Source organism: Leptopilina heterotoma, unplaced genomic scaffold (genome assembly GCF_015476425.1).
Source record: "Leptopilina heterotoma isolate Lh14 unplaced genomic scaffold, ASM1547642v1 Lhet_183, whole genome shotgun sequence".
Lineage (NCBI taxonomy): Eukaryota > Metazoa > Arthropoda > Insecta > Hymenoptera > Figitidae > Leptopilina > Leptopilina heterotoma.
Genome location: NW_025110901.1, coordinates 269,474 through 282,987, shown reverse-complemented (window position 1 = coordinate 282,987; position 13,514 = coordinate 269,474). Strand labels below are relative to the sequence as shown.

The following is a 13,514-nucleotide window of genomic DNA, read 5'->3' as shown; positions in this document are numbered from 1 at the left end:
GCCATTTAATTAGGTGTCAGAAGAATTTTCCACATTCAATGGAATTTTTTTTTTCTATATAAAAATAAATATTTAATATAAATATTTCTGATTATAAATTATTTCCTACGAATAAATATTTATATTCGTTTGTTAATTTAGGAATATTTATTCGTAAGAATGAAAAATTGAATTAATGTTGTGAAAAAAGTCTTTCGATTTAATTATTGACGAATAATGGGATGAAAAAGAAGTCTTATTTTTGATAATAGATTTTTGCATATTTTTTTTTTTTGATAAAATCTTTATTTTGTCTAAAATTGCTTCTGAAGAGATTTTTTTCTGACTTTACGTACATTTGCCGTTTATTTTAAAATTTCTTTTAGTTTTTTTTTATCAATTCGTAATATTTATTTTAATTATTAATAATCAAATATATTTTTTCATTTGTCAAACAATCTTACAAGCACTATGTTTAAAAGAGAGTAATAAAACTCGTTTAACGAGAGTCCTGAGGGTGTGAAGAGAGAACTTTCTTTAGCACTCGCCTTTTGTTGTTATTTTCTTTTAAATTTATGATAAACGAGAGAAAAGAAAATTATTTAGGAAGATTCGCTGAATGCGAAACGAAATAAAAGTCAGTCTTCTGTCACGCCCACTTATAAGCAGTCATAAGAGAAATTGCGAATTTTTTCTCCTTTGATAGAAAAGATTTTGCGAAATTGATAAATAAGGGAGGTGTTCTCTCTCTCTCTCTTTCTCGCGATTTGTTTATTTTTGAAAAATATTTCCTTGACTGTCTGGCAATTTTTCTTCTTTCCTTCATTTTTTTTTACACACAAACACACTGTCGATGCATCAATTATTGTTTCTTGGCACAACGCTCTTATTTTCCTTTGTACACTTCTCTCAGGTACTTGTCAAAAAAAGGGGAAAAAAACAGGAGTTGACACTCGCGAGGAAGCACACAATGCACATGAAACACTGTCACATTTCATTCTTCTTTCCACAAAAGAGAAATTATAATAATAATTATAGAAACTAATAAAAATCCCCGAAGCAAAATAAAAAAAAAATAGTCTTGCACAGCATTGATTAATGTTTCTTTTTCTTTTGTAGTAATGAAAAACTGATGTGTTGTCTAGACTAGAGTGTTGTCTCCCTTGGTAGATCAGGAAGGCTCGTACTCGGTGCAAGGAGACTTAGAACTTCAGGCGTTGCTTTCATTTCTTTGGCGAGGAATTCAGCGCTAGCACCACGAAACATTGGTCTATCATATTCGGAACCATGATCAATTGTCGTTGTACTACCAAATTCCTCGAAACAATGGAGAAATAATTTTGATGATCCTATCGGTGGATCGAGTGGTGGCGGTGGACCAGTTTCAATATAATTTATATGAATTTCCTCGAGTAAAAATTGTCCCCTTGGACTTGACGATGATAATTCTGTTGGTGTATAATATTCACTGTTAACATCATCAAGACTACCACCTGCCGCGAGATCCTCGAGTTTTGCCTTAAAATAAATATCAAGCTCTGCTGTACTTATATTCTTCGGATCAAATACTGCCGATTCACTTTTCCCGCATGAACCACTTCGACAATTGTCGAAATAAAGATTTGGCAAATTCTCGAGAACTTTATTTAATGTTTGTTGTTGATATTTACAACTTTCTCGTAAGCGAAGCACTTGATGAGCACTAAATTTCCTTATCTTGTTCCGCTGGAAGACGTAATTTTCACGCACCCAATTCAATTGACCTGTTGAATAGTCACGCACTCGTTTCACCTGCGAATTTATAATTAAACATCTGTTTAGTTTGCCGTTACTTTTGCCCTCTTTTTCTTTCTTATTATTATTCTAGCAGGAAAAATTTACTTTTCTGATAAATAATAATTTTAATTTTTTACAATAGAAAATTTGTTTTAAATGTTTGTATTGTTTCGAAAATAATTGGAAAAATGTATATATTATTTTTAAATATTAAAAGTGTTTAGAATTTACTTTGTTATACTTTCATTGATTTTGAGTATAAATTTGAGGAAAACAGTGTTGATGATTAAAGGAAGCCATGTTGAGGTGGTAACAATTGTAGAATTGAAAGGCTTTTAGGAAAATTGGGAATTACCTGTTCGTAATATTGATCACGTAGTGTTGTTAGGTGATTTGTTCCGTAATCCCGAATATCGCGTATGTGACGCATTTGACCCTCGTAACTCTCTCTGATCCATTCCACCTGCTGAGCGCAATTGTCCTTAATTCTGTGCACTTGTTGGGTATAATTCTCCCGTAACCTCTCAAGTTGCTGACTTTTGTAATTTTCAATATTGTCCAGCATTTGATAAATTTGTTTTGCCCGTGGCGTTGCACCCACGTGCCTACAGCAGAGACACCATTTCTCCAAACCACATCTGCGACAAAATCCAAAAAAAAAAGAAAAAATACAAAAGAACAAGAAAAATCTTTTATTAGCAATTTCTAAATTTTCAAAAATTTTTGTCCTATTTCTTAATTAGAAAGAATGTGTTTAGAAAGAGTAAAATTAGAAAAGAAGAGGGTAGAAATTGGAAAAATGAAATTAAACAGTGGGTAGAAATCGGAAAGAGTAAAATTAGAAAAGAGGGTAGAAATCGTAAAGAATAAAATTAGAAAAGTGGGTAGAAATTGGAAAAAATGAATAAATTAGAAATAGATTTTTCTAAATGAATTGTTAATAAGAGGTATTTTTTTCTCTAGCGACAAAAAATGGTTAATTGCAGGTATTACAGGGTCGAGTGTCATTCTCGTAAATGAATTAGAAGAAAGATTAAAATGAACATCCTTGTTGAAGACTAATTAACCAGGGTGAGGCTAAATGAAAAAGCAAATCGAATGGAGTGACGTTTAGGGTCTAATTGAATATAAGTTGATTAGAACTTTTTGATGAATTCTCGCTCGACAATGTCTGGTGATCACTGTGATAGAGAAAAAAAAATTCTTCCAATAATAACCGAAAATTGAAATTAATTGTGAATTTAGTTTTTTCTTATCGTTACATTGAAATTATTAGTTGGGAATTTGTTGTTTTATCGTTACACTGAAATTAGTTGTGAATTTAGTAATTTTATTGTTATATTCAAATTAGTTGTGAGTTTTGTTAATTTATTTTATTATTGTGTTGAAATTAGTTGTGAATTTAGTTATTTTTTCGTTATATTGAAAATTATAGACAAAATTTGAATTATTTTTATTTAAAACATTGAAAATTGAAGTTAACAAGGAAAAAATGTTTTTGACTTTAAAAAATTAGGTTCTTAAAATTTAATAAATACATAGAAGAATTGAAATTTATTTGAAGAAGAATATTTTGGCATCGGGCAAATACTCAGAAAAAAAGTTTTTTTCTTTTTCAAAAACTTTTCCTTTCTCTGCAAACGATTAATAATTATTCCTTGGTTGAATAAATATTTTTCTTTGTTAAATAAATACTTTTTTAAAATAAATATTTCTTGTTAAATAAATATTTCATTCATAAACAATAATTATTTCTTTCATAAACAATAATTATTTCTTTCATAAACAATAATTATTTCTTTTATAAAAAATAATTATTTCTTTCATATAAATAGTTGATGATTAATAATTAATTAGTTTATTTCTGTTAAGAGTAATAAGTATTTTGCAAAAATCATTCAAAACGAAATATTTAGTTTGATTTGAAAATTTTTAATTTGAAAGAACAATTTCTAAAAAGAAATTAAACGAGCATTTTTAATTATCTCTAGCATTATCAATTAATTAGTTTACTCCCTTCAATAATGAATATTGGAAAAAAAATTCTCTGAGAAATAAAATTTGTAATTTGAATCAAAAACTGTTTAATTGAAAATAATTCAGATCTGCAAGAAAAAAATAATAGTATAAGCTCTTTTTGGGAGATAGAATAATTTTCTTTTGATTCTTTTCTTTGATCAAAAAATTTTTGATTAAATAAAAAACATACGTGGTTCTAAAAAAATCTATTTTTCTCGAAGGAATAATTCCAAATTGTCGAAAGGAAAAATTTTAGAAAAAGGGCAAAAAGTTTTTTTCTGGGTGTGAAGATGAAGAAATATCGAAAATTGGAAAACTTTGTTTTTCTTTCGAACTTTTCCTCATTATCGAAAAATTGAGAGAAGAAAATTGGAAGGAAATTGTTAATAAAAGTTTGAAAATTGTCAATTTTGAAAATAAGTTCGAAACTCTTTCTCGTCTTAATCCTAAGTTTTAAAATTGCCAATTTTGAAAATAAATTCGAAAATGTACCTCATTCTCTTTTAATTAATTTTATATTTGTTCCTCGTTTTTTCATTTTATGGAAGAAAACTAAGTTTCTATGTTTAGTGAAGGAATTTATTAATTTGTTCTTTTTTTTGTTGAGTAGATTAGCGGTGAGAAAATGTTGCTGTGAAATGATTGAAAAGAATTACTTTTTCATTGTGAATTTTGTTATTTACTTACTTGAAAAAAAGATATCGTAGGAACTGTACGAATAATGTTAGAAGTAGAAATCCAGCCGCGCTGGCAGCACCCACAACGTAACTGAGAATCTTAATGTTGTAATAAGTAACTGGATCCATATAAAGAGTAACATAAGTCGTTGAATTTGCTATTGGATTCATCGCAAAACATTTATAAAGTCCAACGTCCTCTCTGAGCAAATGACTAATATAAAGTGAGCCATTTTCAAGTAAGCGTATTCTATTGTTTGTGAAGGGTTTCTGCGGTTCATTGACAAGATGCGCTTGAGGATGTTGAACGAATGTGTCAGGAAATGCAGGATCGGGATTCCAATGAAATGTTATTAATTTCGGTGTAACCCAAGTTAAGGCTGGCGCTGGATTTCCATTGAATTCACATTCAAGTAGAACTGGATGACGAAGAACGTGAAGTTCCTTACCAGATGTTCGCCATAATGTTGGTGGTGTACAATTTAAGTAACGTAGAGCTTGTATTGTATCAATTGTTGCCGATTCATGTGAGCATCGCAATCCAGAATCAAATGCAGTTCTATGTGCATGATATTCGGCCCAACGTACAAACCAAAACATTCGACAATCACAGGCCCATGGATTGCCCTGTAATTGCAATTCCTCGAGTTTCTTTAAACTCGCCAAATTTGCCGGCAGGAATGTGAGATCATTATCGCGAAGATCAATTCTCCTGAGATTTGGTACATCGTCCAGTGAACGTAATCCAATTTCCCTTAATGGACCATTTGTCATTTTGAGAATTTCCAAATTTTTCAAATTCAACAAATCTCCATTGCTGATGATCTCTATTTTATTGTCTTCAATGAGGAGATTTCTCAAAGACGGCACATGCTTCCAAACACCTGGGGGGAAATTATTGACTTGAGTGCGACTCAAACTTAGTCCTTGGAGATTTCCAAGACCCTGGAAGGTGATGTCCATCAAACGATTAATGGGATTACCGGATAAATCCAATTGTTCGAGATTTTTCAATTCGGTGAAAAAGCCACGCGGCAGAACGTCAATTTCATTATTTGCTAGTCCTAGAATGCGAAGATTTGAGAGACCTGAAAAGAGGCGCGATGGTAATCGTTTTAGACGATTCGATGAGAGATCGATTTCTTGTAAATGTTTATTTGGCCGGAAACTGTGATCGGGCAGGGATACCAATTTATTACCGGCGAGATCAATGACACGCAATGACCACGCTGGCTCGAATACTTGATATGGTATCACGGCAAGTTTATTGTTGGCGAAATGAACTTCGTCGAGGAAGTCGAGACTTTGAAACCAGGTTCGTTGAAGGCTGACAAAATTATTGCCAGTTAAATTGAGAATACGAAGTGAATGCAGTGGATGAAATAGATTGCTAGGAAATTCTGTTAAGCGATTGTCACCTAAATTTAATGTTTCTAATTTCACGGTACTTTGAAATGCACCGATCTCTATTGCTTTGATTGCGCTTTGCGTCCATGTGAGATGGCGAAGTTCGGTGTTGATTTTCAATGAATTTGCAGTTACTGTCGATGCGCGTACATCCTTTAATATCACATCGCGAACACTTGGGAATAATTCGAGACCCATGAAATTGCGATCCTCGCAATATAGTCGCCATTCTTCGTTTTCGCATTTGCAACCAGATGGACAGACGACATTTCTTTTTTGAAGAACACGCGAATTCGATGACTCTCCGATGACTAACAGTCCGGCCAAGATCAACCACCATGGTCCCCAAACCACCCTCATTCCTAATACCTGAAAATTTATTTTTTTATTTTATCTTTCTTCTTTCTTTTTTTGCAGGAGAGAATTTTTTTTTTTTTTTTGGACCTACCTATGTTCAAGGCCAGTGTAGGAATTAAATTTTAACCATTTGCAAAGTATCCATTGCTGGGAATGAGAGAGTTACTTGTGCCAGAGTTGTCGACAAACGAAGACATATTGCCGTCGCTTTACAGAGAGGCGAACAATGATAATTTCTTTTATTTTCTTTTTTTTAATGCTCGTTGACCAATCAAATCGCGACGATGAATTTTAGCAGCTGGCGCACGATAGATCCCTTGAATTCCACAGGGGAATTAGATTTTTGATTATTATTATTATTCTTTTGTCACATGATCGCTATGAAAAAAATTGGAGTGAGAAAAAAAAGGGAAATTATTTATATAGAGCGCGATAAAATAACGAAACATTCACCGCGCAGTCTGTAGAAAAACTGACTACTCGCATTACCACTTGACTGACTGTGACTCCCTCGTGGAGAGAGCCTGGTTGCTTTTGGTGCTGAACGGCAACGTTGCCTCGCGCCGACGCTCAAAAACCCTCGGCTTCCCTCGACGAGGAGAGCTCACACAACTATATACATTGGACGAGGAGAAAAAAAAATTATGAAAGAGAGAAGGAAAACCGTGCACGAAGGAGAGATAAATTTATGCGACCTCATACCTGAACCTGGATTCTCAACCGAGGACAAAGGCGGCCATTACCTTTCGCTGTTTCTAATTCTAATATTAAAATTATTACTTTTTTGCTGATATTTTCGATTTGGATTTGAATTGATTTCTTTTCAATGGATATATATAGAGAGAGAGGGGGGTTTTTGTTTCTTGTCTTTAGAATTTTGCTCTCGTGGGCCTTGAAATTAATTTGACGTGTGCACGAGTTTTCGGAAATGATGGAACATCAAATTTTTATTTGCTCTTTTCTTCAGCTATTATTTCAATGATCGTTTTCGATTTCAACTTTTTTAGTTTCTAAAAATATGGCAATTTGTTTTGTGCAATTTTGCTGAAATTTAAGTCTCGAATTTTAAATTCAATCATTGCTTTCTATTTCTGCTTTTTAGCTTCTAAAAATATGGGAATTATTTTGCGAAATTTTGGAGCAATTTTTGTTTTTGGATTTTAGTTTCAATGTTTGATTCAAGATTTTAATTTTCTGAAAATACGAAAATTCGTTTTGTAAAATTTTAGAGCAATTTTAGTTTGAATTTTCGTTTTCGACCTGAGATTTCAATTTTCTGAAAATAAGGAAATTTGAGATTCTAAAAATATGGGAATTCGTTTTGCGAAATTTCAGTGTAATTTTTGTTTTTGGATTTTAGTTTGAATTTTCGTTTTCGATTCCAGATTTCAATTTTCTAAAAATATGGGAATTCGTTTTGCGAAATTTCAGAGTAATTTTTGTTTTTGGATTTTAGTTTGAATTTTCGTTTTCGATTCCAGATTTCAATTTTCTAAAAATATGGGAATTCGTTTTGCGAAATTTCAGAGTAATTTTTGTTTTTGGATTTTAGTTTGAATTTTCGTTTTCGATTCGAGATTTCAATTTTCAGAAAATAAGGAAATTCGATTTATAAAAATTAAGGGCATTTTACTTTCGAGAATTTTGATCTGAATGTGTATTTTTGAAATGGAAGTTTTAAACTTCTAAAAAAGAAGGAAATTCGTTTTTGTAAAATTTTGAATCAATTTTAAGTTTAGGATATTAATTTCAATGTTCGTTAGCAATTTGGAATTTTTAAGTTTCTTTTTTTAAACTTTTTAAGCTTCTAAAAATATGAGAAATCGATTTGGAAAATTTTGGAGCAAATTTATATTTTGGAGTTTAGTTCGATTTATAATTTTCTATTTTATTTTTTAAGTTTCTAAAAATATCGGAAATCGTTTTGTGAATTTTTTAGATTTATTTATTATAATTTTAGTGTAAAATTTTGTTTCCAATTCGAGATTTTAATTTTCTAAAAAAAAAGAAATTCGATTTTAGTTTTTAAATTTCTAAAAATGGAAATTCGTTTTTTGTTTGTATATACAATTTTGAAACTAATATTCAAATTCAAATTTTTCATTTATCAGAAATTAAATTTAAATTACGTAAAGTAGCAAACGAAAAATTTAATTAAAATTTAACTTTTAAATTTTTATTTTTCGTTCTCAATTCGAAATTTTATTTTCCTAAAAAGACGAGAATTAGTTTCTATAAACTTTTGCCCCAGTATAACTTCCAAATTCACTGAATTTTGGCAAACAAATAATTTTTTTCTTTTTTTTTCTTCTTGTCTAATTTTTGTAAATTGTTTGGAATTATTTTCATTTTCTGGCAGAATTTCTATTTAGTGCGATTTTTCGTATTATCAAATATAACTCACGGATGTTTTAACGATTTTATCGCCTTTAATTTTTGTTGCAGTGGATTTGTTTCTGTCTGTTGTCAGTTTCATGCGCGATAACTTATCTTTCATAATAGCTTGATGATAATTCTCCTGATATGCAAATTCCAACTACATGGGAGTAATTTTTTTTCCTACACTAGCGACAAAAAAAAAAAAAAAAAAAAAAAAAATAGAAACGTGAAAAGATTTTCAAAAATTTTTCTTAGTTTTTGCTAGAATTTTTTTTCCTTCTTTTTGTTTCCGTTCTAATATACGATTTCTACTAAATCTCATTTTATAAAATCTATTATTAGATTTTCGCGAATCTTTTAGGAAGTCTTGCCATAATTTAGGCATTTCAAAAGTTGAAATTATTTCTTCGGAATTCTTTTTAATTTTTAATTCTTTAAATTATTTATTTGAAAATATTTAATTCGATTTTAATTTAATTGAATTTTGGAAATATTTAATTCGATTTTAATATAATTGAATTTTGAAAATATTTAATTCGATTTTAATTTAATTGAATTTTGAAAATATTTAATTCGATTTTAATTTAATTGAATTTTGAAAATATTTAATTCGATTTTCAAGATGAAAAAGATGCAATAAATAAATATTTACTAAATAAATTCTGTGTGGGAATAAATAATTTAGGACACAAATTTGTTGTGTAAATAAATATTTCTTTGTAATATTATTGACACAATAAAATATTATGACAATATTTCAATAGTTTAAATAAATATTTCAATAAATATAGCCGTTCATTGTTGAAAAAAATTTAAAACTAGAAAAAACGTTAATTCATGGTTGCTGTGAATTGAAGACGATTACCAAGGTTGTAAAGTGTAATCTACTGTTACGTATACAAAAAACTCGACTATTTTTTATTTAAAAAATATTGTGAAATGGAATTTATTCTATCGAATCGTTGCTTTGTTTTGAAAATAGAGAAATAGAGATTACTTTCAAAAAAAGAAAAATTAAAAACAAAATTTCCTATATATAATTTAAAGTATAAAAAATATTTTTATTTTCAAAAAAAGAAAAATTTAATTGTCGAAGAAAATATTTTTGCTAACTCTTTAAATTTTATTTGTGATTTATAATTTGTATTTGTGATTTGTAATTTGTTATTTATTCTCGAATTTTCCAAGAAACACTCATCGTTTTCTAAATTAAAATACAGGAAACTTTTTTTTTCTAATTTTATTTTAAAGTTACTTGGAAATTTAGTAACGAGAAGAATTTAATTTATAGTTTTGTTCAGGACCAATTAAAATTTTTATGTCAATTTATTGGATTATATGCAAATTCATTGTTATGTCTTTCAGGTCTGTTTAAAAATGATAAAACAAGATAAATATTTTTTTTAATCATTATGTCTAATGGGGAAATTATAATTAATTGGTTTTTCAATATTAGTATTCATTATTTTCTAATTAGTAATTATTATAGTATTAATTATGATTAATATTATTAATTAGTTTTCCACGAAAGGTCGTTTTTATTTTTTAAGCTCTTTGATAATAAATAAATAAATAAATAAAAGTAATATTAATATAATATTAACATAATATTAATTAATATTTAATATGTATAATTAATATTATATTAATTAATTTTAAATTATTTTTATTAAACAAAATTTTTTTGAACAAATAACAAAGAAACCTGGTAAACAAAAAGTGAATGAATTTTCAAAAAATAACAGAAATGTAGTTAAAATATATAAATTGAATTAAATAAAATATTTATTATAAATAATTTTTGTATGCCTTTTCTCAGTACATGTGCACTTGACGAAGGCTTTCAATTATATCTTCTATAACTTAATATATAGTATACAATTATGATAAAAGCAGACTTAAGTTATTATTCTTAACGAGCGTTACAGTGCTGCGAACCTTAATTACAAAGTAAAGAGCAGAAGTTGACAGAATCCTCTTCCTCTGTTATATTTAAATTTTAAAATAATCTCATTATCGATTTATTATCTCCAATCAATATCACAGTTGTCAAACTCAAATATTTTTTATTTTTATACATTTAAAAAATTTTCACTTGGAGAAAAGTATTCAATTTTTCTCTCTACTCTTTTTTTTTATTAGCGTTAATAATATTTTTATTATTTCGAATTTTAATTTTTCTAATAATAATTTAATAATTTAATTTAATAATTTAATATTAAAATAATTTAATTAAATTTAATAATTTAATAATAATTAATAATAATTATTATTAAATTATTATATTTTCGTAATAAAAAATAATAATTTTTTATAATAATTTTTATTATAATTATTAATAAATGTATATTATTTTTCTGTTATTGTTATAGCGATTTATAATTATCATGGTCATGGTACAATAAATATTAATTCATTTCTTTTATTTCGATAACAATAGAATGTTTTGAAAATATATTCAAATTAAAAAGAAGATAAGTCTACTACTTGAGAGGAATTTAAAATTATTATTTATGTTTGAAATTAAATGCAATGCGACAATATGTAAATTGATGTTTTTTCTTTTTCTTTTATTAACAAAAAAAAAAAAAAACGTGCTGAGCAATTAACTTCTTTGTAGCTTCGAATTGAATATGTATTTTAGTAAAATTAATGTTGGTCATGCACAATGTACATTTTCCGTATATTATGAGTTATATTGTTGTCAATGAAATTTGCTTCCACCCTAATTAAAAATATCGACCAAAAATAAATATTGTCTGCTCGCTTGGCCTACTTTCACGAACAAAATTCAATATGTAAATAGACAGTCAAGTATCCAAGAGTTTTAACTTAATAATATATACTGGAGTTCTAAAATCGATATTTTTTCTCCCCTTTGGAGAAATTAGAGGGGGTAAATGAAAAATTGTATAATAGGAGAGGAATTCTTTTTTATTCTTAATTAGTATCGATATTTTTTTTATTCTTTTCGTTAAGTTTTTATTTTTTTTCGTTATATTTTTATTTCTTTCGGTATACCTATTTCCTTTTTTCGATATAATTTTTTTGGTATATTTTTATTTCTTTCGATATAATTTTTTTGGTATATATTTTTATTTCTTTCGATATAATTTTTTTGGTATATATTTTTATTTCTTTCGATATATTTTTTTTTGGTTATATTTTTTTCCGATATATTTTTATTTTTTCCAATATATTTTTGTTTCTTTCCGATAAATATATATTTTTATTATTATTTGGAAAGAAATAATATATAGTGATATAAAAATACAGTTTTTTGGTTTATTAAACAATAGATTGAATTTATATTATGATAAGCTGATAAATAATTTTTTGATAAGATGCATTTAGCTTCTGTTCGATATATAAATTTAATCGATTCGAGGTAGAGAATTGTATTTTTTTTGTCTGATAACGATAAGTATCTAAGAAGTCTTCCTCATCGATTGTTATGAACAATTGTTATTTTGCTTTAAAAAAAGGGGAAAAAGAAAATGTAATTAAAAATAGATATTCAATGCAATATTACAATTTCTGTTTATTACCGAAAGATTGTTGAACTAATTAATTTTTGATTGTTCCAATTATTAATTAGCTTGTATAGATATATTTTCTATCTATTATTAATTACTTTATTTATTCTTGATTATTTTTACTTTAAACATTTTTTTTTATTATTTATTTCTTATTGTTTAATTACTTTTTTTAATTATTTAAAATTTTTTTTGATTAAATCTTTCATTTTTTATTAATGAGTTTTAACTGTAAATAAATATAAATTCATTGAGAAAAAAGTTTTTAACTTCTTTCTAAACTTAAAATAAAAGTTAGTTTTTCCGAAAAAAAATTGTCGTTTACCAGGTTTCTTTATTGTTTTTGAAAATAAATTTCTATAATAAATTTATAAACAGTTTTCGCATACTCTGATAATTAGTGATCAATCTTAATTAAGAGGACTTGAGTTCAGTATAGAGACTAAAACTTATTCAATAACAGTTTTGAAAGGCAAATATTATAGTTACTAAAGCTTTGACAATAACGAATGTCTACTTCATTCTATTTATTTCCATATTCGAAAATGTTTATTCATGAGATTTGTTGACTTCTGAAACAACATTGACACACCTCATCCAACAAAAAGAATTTACGATAGCGACATAAAAGTCAAATTTATTTTACACTTTTTTTTCAGTTTTCAATTCGGTTTGATAAAAAAATCTATTTACCAAATTGAATTTTTATTGAACTTGATTTTTACAACAGTGGAATTTTTATTTTGTGAAAGAAATGTTCTTTTTTAGTAGAATTTTTTTTAATAGAAATATTTTTCACTGTGGATTCACAGTTGAAATGGACAAATTTTGTTAAAAATATTTTCTTAAGGAAATTCTGTTGTAAAAATTCTGTTAAATTAGAATTCCATGGAATAAAATTTCTGGGTAAAACGAGTTCAATTTTTCTACTTTTTCAGAAATTGGAAAATTCGATTTAATCGGAAATTAGAATTTACAAACGAAACATTGTCAAACTTGAAATTTAAATTGATGCTTGGAGAATATTCATGTAACTTGTTGATTATTATGCTTGAAAAGTTGGCTAATTTTGAACTTAAGTTGGGGGTAAATTAAGTCATCGAGGGGTAATAATCGTTCAAAGAAATTAATAAATTAGTCATTCATTCGAATTAGTGGCAAAGCCCTTTCAAGATGCTTTCTTTCTGGGTCGTATATCTCTTCTCAAGGTGCTTTAAAATTGTCCTTGCTTTTGGTCATGGTCAGGGACAAACAAAAAATTTCTCTAGTAATTGAGACCTTTCTGTATAAACATCAAAAATTCTCTTAATTCAGGTAGAAAAAAAAATGTATTTGTTCAAAATTTACATTTTTTCCTTTTGCACCTTTCTTTCAACAAGAATCA

General features: G+C 27.4%; 2 protein-coding genes across 2 annotated transcripts in view; one reads left to right on the top strand and one right to left on the bottom strand.

Annotated features, from left to right (window-relative positions):
* LOC122500280 (putative oxidoreductase GLYR1 homolog) overlaps nt 1-13,514 on the top strand; it is a 40,155-nt gene that overhangs the window by 8,836 nt on the left and 17,805 nt on the right. The gene's annotated exons all lie outside the window — the stretch shown is intronic.
* On the bottom strand, nt 366-6,743 carry LOC122500279 (leucine-rich repeat and immunoglobulin-like domain-containing nogo receptor-interacting protein 2). The gene is made up of 4 exons (XM_043609126.1): nt 6,307-6,743; nt 4,462-6,227; nt 2,111-2,393; nt 366-1,770 (listed from the first exon to the last, which is right to left on the bottom strand). The coding sequence occupies exons 2-4, from the start codon at nt 6,216-6,218 to the stop codon at nt 1,126-1,128; spliced, it is 2,685 nt and encodes an 894-aa protein (XP_043465061.1). The 5' UTR covers nt 6,219-6,227; nt 6,307-6,743; the 3' UTR covers nt 366-1,125.

What these genes read in the sequence shown, in the direction of transcription:
- LOC122500279 (XM_043609126.1), bottom strand. Translation starts at nt 6,218, where the DNA reads ATGAGGGTGGTTTGGGGACCATGGTGGTTGATCTTGGCCGGACTGTTA. An exon ending in CTACGATATCTTTTTTTCAA is followed by an intron (nt 2,394 to 4,461) that starts GTAAGTAAATAA and finishes ATTTTGTCGCAG; the next exon opens with ATGTGGTTTGGAGAAATGGT. An exon ending in GTGATCAATATTACGAACAG is followed by an intron (nt 1,771 to 2,110) that starts GTAATTCCCAAT and finishes ATAAATTCGCAG; the next exon opens with GTGAAACGAGTGCGTGACTA.